The sequence below is a fragment of the Alnus glutinosa genome, chromosome 3 (genome assembly GCF_958979055.1).
Source record: "Alnus glutinosa chromosome 3, dhAlnGlut1.1, whole genome shotgun sequence".
Lineage (NCBI taxonomy): Eukaryota > Viridiplantae > Streptophyta > Magnoliopsida > Fagales > Betulaceae > Alnus > Alnus glutinosa.
In genome coordinates this window covers 807,561-824,839 of record NC_084888.1, presented here as the reverse complement: position 1 = coordinate 824,839, position 17,279 = coordinate 807,561, and the positions used below count along the sequence as shown (strand labels likewise).

At 35.9% G+C, this 17,279-nt stretch overlaps 2 protein-coding genes across 2 annotated transcripts; both read left to right on the top strand.

The window, feature by feature from the left end:
- Window positions 1-6,187: 6,187 nt before the first annotated feature.
- On the top strand, window positions 6,188-14,565 carry LOC133862340 (auxilin-like protein 1). Its single transcript, XM_062298126.1, has 7 exons — window positions 6,188-6,791; window positions 7,334-10,842; window positions 10,978-11,075; window positions 11,161-11,226; window positions 11,320-11,409; window positions 12,361-12,537; window positions 13,342-14,565. Exons 1-7 carry the CDS (start codon window positions 6,379-6,381, stop codon window positions 13,375-13,377), a joined length of 4,389 nt encoding a protein of 1,462 aa, XP_062154110.1. The 5' UTR covers window positions 6,188-6,378; the 3' UTR covers window positions 13,378-14,565.
- Window positions 14,037-14,565, top strand: LOC133862341 (uncharacterized). Its single transcript, XM_062298127.1, has one exon. The coding sequence runs from the start codon at window positions 14,156-14,158 to the stop codon at window positions 14,498-14,500; it is 345 nt and encodes a 114-aa protein (XP_062154111.1). The 5' UTR covers window positions 14,037-14,155; the 3' UTR covers window positions 14,501-14,565.
- Window positions 14,566-17,279: the final 2,714 nt, after the last annotated feature.

Sequence of the window (17,279 nt, the reverse complement as noted above, 5' to 3'; positions counted from 1 at the left end):
GACCATTTGCTTAAAACTGTTGGCAAAAAATGAAGGCTACATTTGGTAGACTGGAATGGAATGATGATTATTTGAGAACAATAATGAGTATTACCCCCCACCCCCTCCCTTCAATTTGGTTGGCATCACTACCAACCACCATGTGAAGGTGGTCGGACCATCCGATCTAATGGTCACAACTACCAGTTTGGAGCTTACCACTAGCCACCACTTGGCCTAGCCCTACCTATTGCTAATCATATATGGATATTGTCTATCGTAGTCTCTGACCATTTGCTATCTTCAGCCACCATCCACCTCAATTTACTGTCAGGGTGGCCAACAATGAATTAGGCCCTGCGAGCTGGTTAATAATGGCTAGAAGTAGATTATGGGTGGATGGTGGGCTAAAACAGCAGAGGCTCGCCAAATATGGTTGTTAGCAATAGGTCGGGCTGAATGGTGACCGATAGTGGGCTAGGTCGGGTGGTGGCCAGTGGTTGTTTAGACTATGCAGTGGGCTCGGTCAAGTGGTGGCCACCCATGAGGGAGATCGAAATGATAATGAATAATGATTTTTTTGGATATTATTTTTAAAGCTATTAAATTCATAGGAGAGTATCTATTCCCCTCCTTTTTTTTAGAATAATTAACTATTCATCATTTTAGTAGAATATGATTTTTCCTAATAACGATGTCGTAATCAAATAAAACAAAATAGCAATTCCATTACTTGGTCTCTTCTTGCGTATCAAACAGATGTGAAGTTTTCCTTTAAACTGAGTTACAAGCAATACATATGTTCTTAGAATATATAATTCTCGCACACATTTTTAAATCACATGCTCTAAAAACATGTATTGATTTAATAGACTGAATACCCGATTCAAAGAAAATCTTAAAAGTACAGAAATTTCCTACAAACCGATTTGTAGGAAATTTCATACAATCCACATATAAGAGTAACATATGTCCTTTAAACATGTGAGAAACACATGTTTTTCTTATTAATGTTATTAAAAAAGCATGTGAGAAGCACATATAGCATGTGCTTCTCACATGCCAAAGAACATTTGTTAATCTTATATGTGAGTTGTATGAAATTTTCTACTAACAGATTTGTAAGAAATTTCTGTACATCTTGAAAACTTTATCCTTCTAACAAAAACTGAACCCCTTAAAAAAATTTACTATTTCTAAACTTTCACAATCAAAATATGATCTGTCATTCAATTAGTAGGATTTGTGGGTCAAGTTTTGTGATATATTTTTTTAATTGGTTAAGGAATTCTTAAACCTTTACGACACTACAAGTAGCATATACGACATGGATTTGTATAATTTAGTGTGGCTCCATATCCAACTATGTGCCCGCCACCAAGCATACCAACCAAAATTAATAATATGATCAAATAATTTACATCTTTGATAGGACCAATCCTGTGCTACATGTACCCACACATCCTACCGTATACCATCAAGAAGATCACCTAGATGAACAAAGGACCCCACTAGTTAATTAATTATCGGTTATTAAATCGACCATCTTAAGAGTGGCGAAGTCGGGACTCGGGGACGAGAGGGACCAAATGACTTCTCGGCCTGTTAAATAATTTTTTTTTTTTAATATTTTTAATATTTGTTTCTTCTGAATCAAAATTCTAACTCTGTCATTTGATCGATCATATGCTTAAAATAATATGTTGCATAGGTGTTACCACATTGCTTGTGTGCATTCGATCATATGATTGATTTGTACAAAATTTGATACTGTTTTTGTGTATTCATTGGTATTTTACATAATTAAACAAACGAATCTATTATTTGTATCTTGGAATGATGACTTTTCAATCTCTCAAAGATTGTGACCGATGAAAAAAGTGGCCAACAAAATGGCCCCCATAACAGCCCCTCTTTCTCTTGTATTGGCAATTGGCATGAGGCTTATCCATGGGCCTACCTTTGATTTCAATAATTCAATTCCTCTTTATTGGCTTAAATTACTGAAGTGCCCCTCCCATGCAATGACAATCCGAGTTATCGGCTCTGTTTGTTAATGCTTTTTAGATAGTAGTTTTTGTTTTTGTTTTTTTTTTTAAAAAAGTATTCTAATATGACATAAACGTGAAATTATGACTTAAATTTTAATATGTAAGGCCCAACATGTGAAATATTTAATTGAAATGGAAGGTAAAAGACAAAGTCAAGATTCTAATTCAAAACCTTTTGTCTTTGATACTATGTTAAACTACAATTTAATCAATACTTTAATACATAAGATTTTGAATAGATCACTATTATATTTGAATCAAATTATAATTTGTGTTTTTTGATAATAAATAAATAAAAAAAGAGAAAAGGGAATGCAAGGATTTGAATCTTACCTGTGAAGTGGGGAAAAGGTTGAAAATATCTTTGAATCTTTGGACCAGAAAAAGAAAGAGGAGCAGTGAAATAGTTTGTATAGGCGGGCAATACATACGGCCTACGGGGGGACAAAAGCCAAAGAAAGCAAAAGAAGATACTGTACATGTCATTGTTTACCTTTTTTACATTCCGATACCGAGAATCTTGTTTTACTCTTTTTCTTCTTTTCAGACACACCCCCAGAGACAAGTTTGTTTCTAACCCTTTTTTTTTTTTAATTTTTTTTTTTTTAATTTTCTTGGAAGGCACAAACTGGTTAGGCAAAATCTTTTTACCTTGCTGTAATTGAATATTTACAAGAATTCCAATTTACCTTGATATGTGTGAAATTTTATGGACAAACAACAAAGACATTTTTTTTTGTTTGTTTGTTTTTGTAATAAGAGAGATTGCATAAATTAAAAAAAATACAAAAAGATGACAAGAAATAAACTTAACATCTAAGAATAAGCATTAAGCCAAAAAAAAAAATAATGGATTCAATAATTTGATGACACGAAACGACGATTTTTAGGTAATTTAATAAATGGGCTGTCAGAAGAAATGGCTATAGTATAATTGAAAGATAACTCAATAACTACGATAAGAAGAATAACAAGGATAATAACCGAAAAAGTTTGTAAACTCTTTAGTAATTCAATATCTATACAGAAAGAGACTTGCCCTAATTAATTTTTTTTTTTATTTTTTTTTAATTTTTAGTCTTATTTCTTTTTGGGGACAAGATGATGCAAACAAATTGAACAATCCCAACTGCCACCATTTGGGGACAGTTAGGCTTCAAGTAAATGCTATATAATCTTGGGTCGCTTTCAAAATCTTCCCCATTGTGCATGTCATCCACGTTATAAATTGCTCCATCTACCCAATCTATGGTTTTATAGCATGCAAACCTAATTTGGAACAAGTGGACAACGTAATCGGTAAACTTTGCCTTTTCATCATTAATTTCTACTACATACAACGTAATGTTACTTTAGATGTCATGCTTTCTCGTCATTTTAAATAAACCCAAATCCCTTTAATTTACCCTATTAAACTTACATGTATTTATTTTAATAGACCATGTGATTTTAATTTTTTTTTATTTTTTTTTTTAAAAAAAAGTATATATACTATACTTAAACTACCATTCAATTATCAATGTGCATTTAAACTACCAATTGTGTCAATATCTCTTATAAACTATCAAACAATGTCAATATGCCCCACAATGACAAAGATACCATTCATACAATTATATAAAACTAAACAAAAAAAATTTTAAAAAAGGAAAAAAAATAAAAACAAATGTTTTTCATTCTTTTTTAAGATTTTGTTTTATATAATTTTTAATTTGGGACACCCCTTGGATTTTCATTTTTCTTTTTTGAAAAGAAAAAATCTTTTTTTTTTCTTTCCAATCTTTCAAAATCAATTTTGTTTTTTTTTTTAATAAAAAATTGTTTTTTTAGTTTTTTATTTTTTTCCAAATTTGTAAAGATACATTTGTCTTATTTAAAATTTTTTATAGTTATTTTTGTCTATTCGTTGGCTTTAAGGGAAAATTTTTGGTAGTTTATAGAGGATACATTTAAACAATTGGTAATTAATTTGGAGCACATTGACAATAGAGTTGTCGTTTCATGATGGTATACTTTTTCTTTTTTAATTTTTTTTTTATTTTCATAATAGTTTATTCAAAAGTTCATGAACACTGTCATATCAGTCTTATGAAAAAAAATGTGAGATAATAGTGTATTATTTGAATTTAATTTAGTTTTTCATAACTATATTACATATCTATTAAGAAATAATATAGCAAGTAATTAACGATTATAAATAGCATTGTAAACATAATACTCCCAATTAGTGTTATTTCAAGTAGTATTGAATCATGATGTTTCAATATTGTGATAAACGCTTTTAGCTCATTATGATTCATTTTTATTAAACCGCTGCATTTTTTTTTTGTTAAAGTAAGTACTCTATTTTAACTATTTCTGATAATATTTATTTTCTAGTGACATTATTATTTTTTTTTTTAAAAAAAAAAGTTAAATATCGCATTTTTATTTTACTATAATACTTGAAGTGTCAATTAAAAAAAACAAAATTGAAACCACTTTTGCATAGAATTAGATATCACGCAAACGTCAACATTTGTTTTCGAAAATATCCTCCCAACAACCTTATTCTTTTTTTTTTTTTTTTCCTTTATTTATTTTTTAAAAAAAAAGGAAAACATGTTAACGGTTTGAGGAGATCAATCGTCACTTTTTAAAATTTGGGTGTGAATTTTCTAATAAGGAGTAAATGTGGTTGCTGGTAATGCCTATTTTGGACATTTTGACTGTCCGTGTTGATGTTGGGTACTGTGGACAGTGGACAGTGGACACACCTACCACCAAAATGCTTCCAAAATAATACAATTGTAGTGTCACAGATGAACTTACTGTCTTTATCCTCCCCCGCCGACCTTAAAGTCGAACGAGTTTAACATGTAGTACCAAATTTTGGGACAGTTCGGTTGGAACATAGGACTATATTTATTTATATATATATATATATATATAATACAGCAAAGATTCCAACCTAACCAAAATTCCCAATGCCACCCTCCTTTTTTCCTCCTCGGGGTTATTTTGGACCATAAAATCGGCTACCAGATGCTTTATGCTTTATTTCTTTCTTTTATAACGACAATTCGGGTTCCGTACTTGACTCATCGTAATAAAATTTCACAACTCAATATAAGGAGTTTTTTTTTTTTTTTTTTTTTTTTTTCTTGCAGAATCTCAATATAAAAAGTATGTAAATGTGTTTTAGGGAGTGTTTGGTGTTTTTTTTGGACAATGTATTTTTTACGGGACACAAATGTAAAAGTTGTTTTTAAAAAAGTGTTATTAATTATAAATTGTTTGTTAATATATTTAATTTGAGATAGAAAATAAAGGCTTTAACGATAAGTCGTTAAAATAAAAATAAAAAAAAAATTGAGAAAAAGAGTTTATTTTTGAAGTGATTATTATTATTTTTTTAATCAAAGTTATCATCATAGATGATGCTCTTCACCAGCTCAATCAGTTATTTAGCTGGAAGCTTCTAAATTTTATAGGAAAGTCAACAAAAGGGCTGACGTAGCAGCTGGGCTGCTAATCATGGATTGTTTGGTTTTTGCTTTCCTTGTCTTTATCCTCTCTCCTCTGATGGATTTTGTTGCACTCTTTTTTTTTTTTTTTTTTTTTTTTGTGAGTATGATTTTGTTGCACTCTTGTTTGTAGCTTCTCTCTCCCCTTTCCTTTTGATTGCGTAAAAACAAAATAAGACAATTTAAAAAGTGAGTTTTGAGATTATGATTTTGTAAATAAAAAGTGTTATTTTAAATTAAATTTTAAAAAATAAATCTTTTGAAAATTATATTTTTAAAAAATTATAATTTGAAAAATTCAAAAAATTGTTTTTTCAAATAACTGGTAGATGGGTTTTATTTTAAAAAAACAAAATTTTAAAAGCTAATTACGATTTTAAAAATCAAATTATAATTTTACCAAACGTTTAACTACGCCTTTAAAAATTAATTTTTTCACATCATATACTTTAAAATCATTATTTAAAAATCACATTTTTTTTTTAAACGTAAACTCAAATGGAGCCTAAAACTTAAAAAAAAAGTAACGATTTATTATTATTATTATTTCTTATACCGAGTTTTTAAAACAGAAAAAAAATTTACGTTGAAAACTTGAAACAATAACAGAAGCCCTTTTTCGTCATTTTGCACTTACCCTTTCCACTCCATTTCATTTCCTTTCTCTCTCCCTCTCTCTCTCTCTCTCTTTCTCTCTGTCGTTCATCCGCTTCTGACTCCTCTGCACTCTCTGCAGCGGAGACAGAGAGAAAGAAACTAAAAACCAGAGTCACAGGAATAAGTTTGAAGAAAAAGAACGCACAAAAATTAGATAAAGCAAAACCCTAAGAAGCTCCATTTTCATGGAAAATCTCTCGCATTCTCACCAGCCAAACAGGGCCAACGGCGCCAGTAAGGTGGCGAGGAAGGCCTGCAACAATGGCGGTGGCTTCGGAGGTAGGGCCATGTTCGATGACGTTTACGGTGGACCGCCGAAGTTCGGTGCCTCAGCCACGCTCTCGCCGCGCTCCGAGGACTACGGCGAGATTTTCGAGAGCTTCCACGTTTCACGCGCCTCCTCCATTCCGGTGTTGGATCTTCCGGCGGTCGACGACTCCGAGGTCTTCTTCGATGTCCGGAGCTCCGGCTTCGACTACACCGAGGTCTTCGGGGGCTTCGACGGTCTGGACTGTGCGCTGTCGTACGAGGACTTGCTGTTTGACAAGTCCAAGGGTGGGGACCGCGATTCGTCTGAAGGAGAAGAAGAAGAAGCTTGGTGCGTATGATCATGTTCCAAGTTCTCGGCTTTTGGTGCTTTTTTTTTTTTGGTATACTTTGAAATGGAATGCGTGAAATAATGTAAAAATTTGTTGGTCTTGTCTGGTTTTTGCTAGTTTGTGTTTCGGGTATAACGGTATTGTCCTGCTGCTATATATGACATTCCAGAACATTCTTTGTAATTCATGGAGTATTTTAGCTGACTTATACTTTGTCTGTGTGTTTGAGTGTTTAGGTTTGTGGGTTTCAATGGAAAGTGCGAGACAGGCCCTGTAGATTATTGGGTAGGATTGATCTTTTTGTTTCCTATTTGTAAAATGTACCATGATAATGCGAGTGATTCTGGTTAAAGAAGTGTTGGGGACTCGGGAGATGAACTGTTCTGTAGAGAATCTTGGGCGTTTTGGCTAAAGTTGGGGTTTTGTTTGGAGTGAGTATGTTTTGTCCAAATTTGAAGGGGAATTTGGAGTGTAGTAAGCTTAGCTAGTAAAGTGAATTGAAGGCTTTATCTAATACTTTCCCCTGTTTCTTCATTCATAGGACTCCGGCAGGAAGTGGATCTCTTTCAGAAGAGTCAGATCATTCTGAGAAGAATCATTGCTTGTCAAACGGGGATTGTTACCAGTCGTTTGATGATGGTAATACGGAGTTAAACATTTCTTATCACAAGGCTAATCAGTGGAGCGATGAATATATGTCCTGTGGGACGACACACATAAGTGAGCTACATGCTGTTCCTGGATTCACTTTTGTATTCAATGAAAGTGGTCCCTTGCAAAAGACAGAAGATGAGAATCCATTCTTGCAGGTGACCGATGATGACAGTCTCAGTATGGATTTTAGCGTGGGAATGATAAAGGGAAAGCATCTGAAGAAAACCATGTCACAACCCCGTAATGGTACTGCTGGAGGACAGACGTTTGGAAATGATCTTAAACCTGAAAAAGCATATTGCAGAAGTGGTTCTCTTCCTAGTGAGACGTTTCTAACTGTATCTGATATCAGTCTTAGAACGCAGCCCTCTGAATTGCCACCCCCCTCTCGACCACCACCTTTAGCAGATGTCAAGAAGGGTGATTCCATTAGATTGACTACAAACGGCAAATGTATTGATTCTGAAGGGACTGCAGGTGATAGTTCACCACCTATCTTTGATGTTGAGGTTGATGCAAGTTCATCTGCTGCTGCATCTGCTGCTGCTATGAAGGAAGCAATGAAGAAAGCTCAAGCCAAGCTCAGAAGTGCAAAAGAACTAATGGATAGGAAGAAGGAGGGCTTTCAAGGCAGTGCAAAAATGAGTTCAAAGAAGCATGTACCGGATAGGGAAGAGAAGGAGAGTAAGATTGTTGATGAGTGTGCTATTTCGAGAGATGATAGTGAGCAGAGAACTTGTCACAGAGAAGACAACAGGGAGGAAAGGCAAAAGGTTACAAAGAAAGCCCAGGAAGTTCCAGTTTCAATTGAAGGAGAGAGACTTCTAAAAGTGGCTAAAAAATCAGCAGAGAAAAAGCTTGGCCAGGAATCCTGGTCATCTCTGCGGTCTGATAAAATTGATGGAGATAGTGAATGGAAAGAAGCATCGCAATTTTTTGAATTGGTGAGAACAGATGAGTCTGGTAAGGCTCTTCACCAGACGAACCACGTACAGATTTCAGTGCATAACACACAAATTCACGAGCGAGGACGGAAGGAGAGAAAGGCGACCCTGGGAGTATTTGAACAGAAAGAAGAAGATAATAAGAACGTGAAATCAGCTAGAGGAAATCATGAGCTGGAGTATGTGAAGAAATCTAAAAACGAGGCTTGTGAACAGGAGGAAAATAATGGGAGATCAAAAACAGTTAAAGAGGCACACAGGCAAAAAGAGCACGAGAAGAAGGTGAAAGTGGCTCAAGAGGTTTTTGAGCAGGTAGAGAATGAGAAGGAAGTTAGAGTAGCCCAAAAGCGTTTAGAAACTGAAAAGAAATCAACTGGAGCTGATGTATCAGAAAATTGCAACAACCTGGCTGAGTTCCAGCGGGAAGAAAATAAATTTGAAGTTGAGCAGGCCATGAAGCACAAGGAGAATGAGCTGAAACTGAAAGAGGCTAGTAAACAAATGGAAGGTGAGAAAAGACTCAAGGAGTCTTGTGAAAGGGAAGACGATGAAAAGAGAAAAATTGAGGCTTTTGAGTGGGAAGAAAATGAGAAAAGGCTTAAAGAGGTTCTAGGACGAGTAGAAGATGAGAAAAAAATGAAGGAAGCACTTGAGCAGAAAGAAAGTGAAACGAGATTAAAGGAGGAGGTTATTGCGCGGGATGAAAATGAAAAAAAACAGAAAGAGGCTTGCAAAAGACAAGAAGATGAAAAGAAATTAAGAGAGGCTCTTGAGCAGGAAGAGAATAAAAAGCAACTACAAAAGGTTCTTGAGCAGGAGGAGCGTGAGAAGAGACTAAAAGAGACTCTTGAGCGGGAAGAGGATGAGAAGAAACAAAAAGAATTTCATGAAAGAGAAGAAAATGAGAAGAGACTAGAACAGGCTTTTGAGCGGGAAGAAAATGAGAAGAAACAACAAGAGGCTTGTGAAAGAAAGGAAAATGAAAAGAGACTCAATGTTGCTTGTGAAAAAGAAGAGGAGAAGAGTCTATATGGAGCTTCTGAGCAAGAAGATGGCAGTGAAAACCTGAAAAGGGCTCAGGAAAGAAAAGAACATGACAGAAGATCCAAAGAAGGATTTGAACTTGAAGAAATCGAGAAGACAGCAAAAGAGGCGAGTATCTGGGAAGAGACTGAGAAGAGGTTCAAAGATGCTGGTGGGAAGGAAGAACTGAAGGGACTAAACAAATTGCATGAGCTAATGGAGAGGGATAAAACCGGGAAGACACTGAAACTGGCTAAACGAACCTTTGTGCGCATGGAGGGGGAGGATCTTAGTGTTTCTGATGGGGCATCAAGGCTGGAGGATAATAAAAACCTTCAAGCACCTGACTTAACCTGCGCAGAAGATAAAAACAGTGGAAAGATGGAAAAAACTGAAGATGCCCTTGCTCACGAAGATAATGGAACGACAGAGTCTGAACCCAAAGATAGAGAAAAGGATCCAGAAGCAGTTGAAATTGCAAATGTACTAGTTGGTGAAAAATGCAAAGCATCTGATGTCGCTCAAGGAGACTTGGGACTTGAAGAGAACCGATTTAGGATGGAAGATGATAAAAAGTCGCTTCCTTTAGATGACAGTGTGAAGAAGGTAAGTGCACCCGGCATTGGTGTTGGGCAAACTCAGACATACAGAAGTAAGAGTCTCTCCCAACTGGACTCCGATCCTATAAATCAAGAGAGGAAATTTGCACATGAATGGGGAGAGAGAGGAAATAATATCAAGCAGGCCCAGGCTGTTCTGGACCAGGAAGAAAGCAAGGACAGATTCATGCCAACCCATGTGAAGAAAGACTGGATTGAAGGTGGAAGGAAAATAGAAGCAGCTCGGCCAGCTATGTCTGAAGCAAAAGGAAACATCCAGAAAACATCTCCGCGTGTTATTGCTAGAAAGACTACGGAAAGAAAAGAGAAGAATATTAACGAGACCTTAACATCAGAAGACAAAGAAATGGAAAGGACGAAGAGAGAAAGAGAGCTGGAGATGGATCGCCTCAGAAAGATAGAAGAAGAGAGGGAGAGGGAGAGGGAAAGAGAAAAGGATAGAATGGCTGTTGACAGAGCAACACTTGAAGCTCGTGAAAGGGCATATACCGAAGCCCGTGATAAGGCAGAAAGGGCTGCTGTGGAGAGAGCAATGGCAGAGGCTCGTGAAAGACTAGAGAAGGCATGTGCTGAGGCTCGGGAGAAGTCATTCGCTGAGAAGGCAACTATGGAAGCCAGGCTCAGAGTAGAACGTGCTGCAATAGAGCGAGCAACTGCAGAGGCTCGGGAGCGTGCCGTGGAAAGAGTGATGGCTGAGAAGGCTGCTTTTGGGACAAGAGAACGAGTAGAAAGATCTGTTTCTGATAAATTTCCAGTTTCTTTCAGAAATAGTGAAATGAAACAGAGCTCCTCTTCCTTAGTTTATGGAGGTATGCGATCCTGGAAGCACCTGTTGTAGATCTCTGTTGCTGTAAAATGTTTTCTTTAACTTCTTTTCATTCTCTTTCAATTTTCAACTGCCTTCTGCTTGACTGCTTCTAAACTACGTATCTTTTCTGCAAAAGCTGCCTATTATACAGAGAGATCTGAAGGAGTTGAAGGTGAATCACCCCAGAGGTGTAAAGCTAGATTAGAGAGGCATCAGCGTACAACTGAGCGTGCGGTATGAATTTCTTCCTTGTGCACGACATTTGGATTGTTATTTAATATGTAACAAAAATAACCGAAGTTTTCTGGTGTTATTTCAGGCAAAAGCTCTTGCAGAGAAAAATATGCGTGATCTCCTTACTCAGAGAGAGCAAGCTGAGAGAAATGTAAAAATCTTTTTAAACAGTCAAGAAAATTATAGAATGTCAAAGTTTGTCTGTATTTGTAATTGATAGTTTTGGATGAAATATTGTTTGCAGAGATTAGCAGAAACATTGGATGCTGATGTCAGGAGGTGGTCAAGTGGAAAAGAAGGGAATCTGCGTGCATTGCTTTCAACATTGCAATATGTATGTGCCATTTTCCTACTTAAATCATGGCATATGCTTGTCTGTCGATTTCTTTGAGTGTTGCTATAGGATACAAAACACGTGGTACCATTGAAGTGTTCACTGCTGCAACCTGTGATGAGAAAAATGTAGTTTAGGGCAGAAGGCTCTCTAAACATGATTGGAATGTAAATGGTTCTTGTGTCTTGAACGTGGATAGAGCCTGGTATGTGAAGGTGCACTGTGTTCTTGATTGCATTTGACTATGCACTAGTATTGAGCCTCAGAGAATTGAGAATGGATTGAATGACTGATTAATGTTGATTATCTGAACATTGAACTAGTCTTTATTAATCGCTTTCCTATTAATGGGGGTAGCGTGCTGAACCGAGGGAGTAAAGATCATTTGTAGACCTTTATCTGAAAGGTGGTGAACAAGTTGCCCCTGTTGGCTGGCCCGAAGTAACTCCCCATCTTCGAACACGGGTCTCCGAAAATGGCAGATTTCTGTCGGGTCTAGTAGTTAGCATGATGCTGGAGCTCCAACCAATGCAAAACACATTTTACACTTTGATTTCCTTGAATTTAAACTTGGTAGTCTGCTTCAGTTATTTCAAGCTGCTCCTAAACTTCGATGTATGAGATATTTTACACCTTTCCTGGGTAAGTTTGGTAACTTTCTTGGAGATGTATGTAAAATGTAACGCATCCATAGCAGTTCTCAAGAGCTTCATAAAATGGAAAAGGGGCTTGATACTAGAAAGAATCTGATATTGACTACAGAACCTTTTTTCTTGATTGTCTATGCTTGCATTGTGCTCCATATGATTAACATAGTCAGAAGTAAAAGATTGAGATGTTTGAATTTGTCTAGCAAATGAATAACCAAATGACTGTACCTTCTCTCTTCAGTTTCTTTGTAGACTCTAGCTTTGGTGGTGTTTACCGTAACTAATTTCTCTTCATTGGCAGATCCTTGGGCCCGACTGTGGTTGGCAGCCAATCCCTTTAACAGAAGTCATAACTGCTGCTGCTGTAAAGAAAGCTTACAGGAAAGCCACTCTTTGTGTTCATCCTGATAAACTACAACAGCGGGGTGCAAGCATTCAGCAGAAGTACATATGTGAAAAGGTCTTTGATCTTCTGAAGGTGCGTTCTGGGCTTGCCATCTTCTTCACAAATTTCAAGTTATTATATTTCTACTTCTATTTATGCCTGGTAGGTGAAGGGATTCATCTTCATATGCTTGTGGTGTCTTGAATGAACGATTTTAAGCTTGCATTTGAAGCAAATGGCCTCTGCTGTGCACCTGATATTGCTAGGCAGCATTAAGATTTAGGGGCTGGAGCAAATACCACATGGAAAAATTACATCCATCTGATAACATCTCCCCTCCCCCCACATCAGGTGAAATGGGGAGGATCTATTTCATGATTCAGAGTAGATTTCACAGATTTAATGGTGTATATGTTGTCACATCATTTAAAATTTTTAATTGTAGTTGCACCATATACACCATTAGATGTAACAAAACAAAATCTGAATCCTGCATCTTATTAAAGAGAGATATAGAAGTAAAAATATGAGACAATATATAATGTTTGAATAGTCTTAGATGGCTTTGTTAGTTTAGTAAGTGTGGTGCATTATAGATTCATATTGTAACAACATATAATGATAAGAAATGTACATAATAAAGATATAATACATATGAAGTTTAGTTAGGGATGGGTCTGCGGTAAGTAGTCGAGAACCGAACCTAGCCAACTCGGTCAGTTGGTCTGAGTCTTCGAATGCCCGAGGACCGAGTTGCATCCATAGTTAGCATAATTAAAAGACTAGTGTTTTGTTGCAATTGTACTTCCCTTTCCTTCTTTATTTTTGTTGACTGAAACACTATAGTTGGATAACCATATCTTTTTGTTACTTATGTTTCTGTTGGTCTGTCTCTAGGAAGCTTGGAACAAATTCAACTCAGAAGAGCGGTAGCCCAGATGTCAGTATGTACGATGAATTCACATATAGAGCCAAGCTGCACATTTTGTACTTTTATACTGCAAGTGTATATCTGTATGCCCATCTGATAATTCTCTTTATCTATGTAGCCCCTGAATGTAAGCTCAAACTCAAAAGTATAGAGGTTAGAAGCAAATATTAATGCACTGTTCAAAATTGGACATTTCCCGTGTTCATCGGAGTAATATATGGAAAGAAAAAGCAGCATTACAAAAGAGTCCGGTGATTTTGCTTTGATTTAGGGTTTCCTAGTAGGTCTAGCTTCGTGCCATGAAATTACTGGGTCAATAGAATTGCCTCATAATCATTCACTGTTCTCCTGACGTAACATGTCTTACTATATTCATCTTACTTTTATGTGACTTTGTTGATCACGTGTTTTAAGCTACTTAAAACAGAAAAAAATGGCTTATAACACGCAACATCAGCAGTTATGAAACACGTCGACGAGTGTGAAATGAGTCTGAAGAGTAGGAGAGTATATTCTTCTTGTAGACAGAAAAAGTCTTGTGAGGCTGCTATGGACCGTGGGATGAAGGTTTGACATCTGGTGGGGTGGTTGGGATAACTCTAAAGTAAACAATAATACATATTAATAAACAAATACCAATCAAGGATGATTAAAATGTCAAGCAGGGCGTGCGCTTACCCCTATTAGTTTCTCATCCAACAATCGTCAGCTACCCTTTCCCTTCCATGTGTAAGCAGCGCTAAGTTGAAGCCATTTTCCTGCTTTCTCTCCTATTAAGCCATGTTTAGAGCCTTGAGTACACGGAGAAGCCATCGGAGATATGAAAAACTAGCCGATGAGCCTGCAGTTGGTACGTTGGAGGTGAAGTTAAAGAGGTCTACAAGCTTGCCAGCTCGAGTATTCGGTTCATTAACAAAGTCAACGCCGGAATTAGCCTTTCCAGACAGCTCTCAGGTGAAGCATACAAACAAGGTTACCAAGAGCCACCCACTCTTTAGCCTCTTCAACGCTCGTCGCAAGAAGAAAACTACAGCCAAGCCGGAATTTGCAAGGTATCTAGAGTATCTCAAGGAGGGAGGGGTTTGGGATATGAATTCCAATATGCCTGTAATCTATTACAAATGAAAAGCTGCTGTTGTATTTTGTTTGTAATTTATATGCCTTCATGATTTGAATTTGATTTCTCTTAAGTGATGGGCCCTAAAACTTTTCTAGGAGCTGGACTTGTTAATGATTTTTAGATAGCGTTTTTAGTTTGAAAAAGTGTTCTGACGTGAATAAAAGTTTTATCAAATAAAGCCGTATGTTTCTAAATTTCATATTAATTTGATGAAATTAATCGTACAAGAAAGGCAAAGTTTTCCTCAAAACTGAAGTGGAAGAAATTTTTTAACCCAGTTTATTAAACTGCCGTGGATATATGAATGTTTATCCAAATGAAATCTTATGAAAGTCTAAACATGAGAAAATGTTGACAGTACGTTTTTGATAATAGAAGGAGAAGAATTCACGTAATATATGAAACATCAAGACTAGGTTTTTAAGTAACTCCTTGTAATATAGTCCAACAAACAAACAAACAAACAAACAAGAGATTATGTTATATAAACAAACAAGAGATTATGTTATATAAGCATGAGCAAATGATGCCTCCAGATATTCGAGAATTGACAGTCAAAAATTCAAAATCCTTTCCCCATACGGAATATCTGTAATCTAGCTTTTCTGTAGCTTTGGACCACTTGAAGATGTTGATTGGAGCTACAAGGACGTGGGTATATTTTCTGATCATGCAAACTATTTCAAGTAAAATAAAAGGTTATTTACAGATTACTTTCTCTAGAGTAAGGTAATTGAACTAATTAACTAAGTGTCTATTTAATTTAACAGTTCCAAAACACGTGATTGATAAAACAACGAGACGTAGATAATTAAAATGCGATTTTTACAAAGAAAGTTAAGCATTTGATAAAATCGCAATTTGGACTTTAAAATTGTGCATTTTGAAAAAGTAAAAACACATTTCCTTGCATAATCGCTATTTTTTTTTTTCAAACCCACTCCCAAATAAGATACTTTATGCAATTTTGTTTTGAAAAGTACTTTTAGCCTATGATCACGGGACCATAAGCACTCTAAATCTTTCACATAATAACACAATTTTCAGTACAAAATGAAATAAGTATAGAATTGCAATTGGAAAAGAAGCTCCGTGCATTACCAAATTTTGGTTATGGTGATACAATTTACCAAAGGCCCACCCGAGCCTCAAGCCATGTCAGGCCCATTCGGCCCCACAAGGCGCATTAACCTCTCGGTTTGACTTGTGTTTGTCAGTAGAAGATGACCAACGCCACCGGGTAGGCCTATTCTCCCCCTCAGAGATTAGCGAATATCGACTGATGACCCCTAGTTTAAGGGGTGCATTATGGGAAACTTGCACTCCCTGTCATGCCACCAAAATGACAAACAATTTGACCACTTTGATAACTGCATGTGAAAAGAAATATTTGTTTGTCATTATCTGTGTCACAACAACCACGTCTGCCACACACTCATACAGGACAGTTCGCACTGACATGATATTCCTCAACTAAATGGTGCCATGTTGTCATTTTTCATATTTAATTCGACACACGCTAATCAGTGGCAAATCATCAAAGGCTACGGGTTTTGCAAGCAAAAAGATTAGACCCATTCCTAGGTTGCCGTTTTCTGCAAGTTATGTCAACTGTTTCGGTTAACATTTTTGTAACTGAAATAACAACCCCGGCCGGGAAGATAATTGTACCAAAGCTGTCTTCACGCCCCTTTAATATTAATTTACATTCAACTGCAATTTTATGTGTCAAAATATTAATTAAATTATTAAATTTAAATATTTAAATAAATTAAATTCATCATTTTATTACATATCAGGTCTCTCATGACACTTTTGGAAAGAACAAGTCCGCGAAACCCGTGGGAACAACTAATCATGACAGGAACATCTACTTGTGTTTTAAGCAAGAGCTCAGAGATCTAAGGTAGATATTCGATCTCAGAATATGATTAGCTGTAATTGTTAGAAAAAGGTAATTAAAGTTTACCTTCCTTGGAAGTGAAAAGGTCTATATAAGACCTTTGAACTCCAAATTCCACCTAGTGAAGGTATTCTAAACTACAAAAAAATAATAAATAAAAAAAATAAAAAGAAGAAAGAAAAAAAAGAGAGAAGGTGACGTCAATGCTCATTATTTAATTCCAATAAACAAAGAAAGAAAAGCGTAGAAAATAAGAAATAGTAAATTATTATAAACCAATTTAATAAAGTGAAAAATATATATATTTTAATAGCATTAATAAAAAAGCATGTGAGATGCACATGCTTTAATAACACATCACTTTAATCAACTAGCTCGTAAATCTGATTAACAGATAAGTTATTTTTTTTTATTACAGTTATTGTCTAAATTATTAATAGCCTAAAAAAAAATAAAAAAGTAAAGATGAAGCTAAAAATAGTATACTGGAAATTCATTTCTCATCCAGAAGGTAAACTCATGCATACTCTTCGCGCACCCCAAGGAGACCGCCGCTTTAAGTGACCTCACCAAACACATCATCTTTGTTTGTTTGACAAGGCAACTTTCAAAAAAACGGTGCCGCATTAACGAGCGCGTAATCTGAAAAGTCGATATCGTCCTTCATCTCAACCAGAAGGTCTTCCCAATTACTCGTAGGCTATTCTAGACTTTTCAAGCACACACAATGACATTTGACAAAGCACTTGAAAAAGCGTGGGCGAAGCTTCTAAAACAATAACCAAAAATCAAAAAAAATCAAAAAATCAAAAAAAGAAGAAGAAAAAATCAAAAAGTTTTTCTGTTTCAAATATTTGCGGAACGGTCATTGTGCGTGAGGG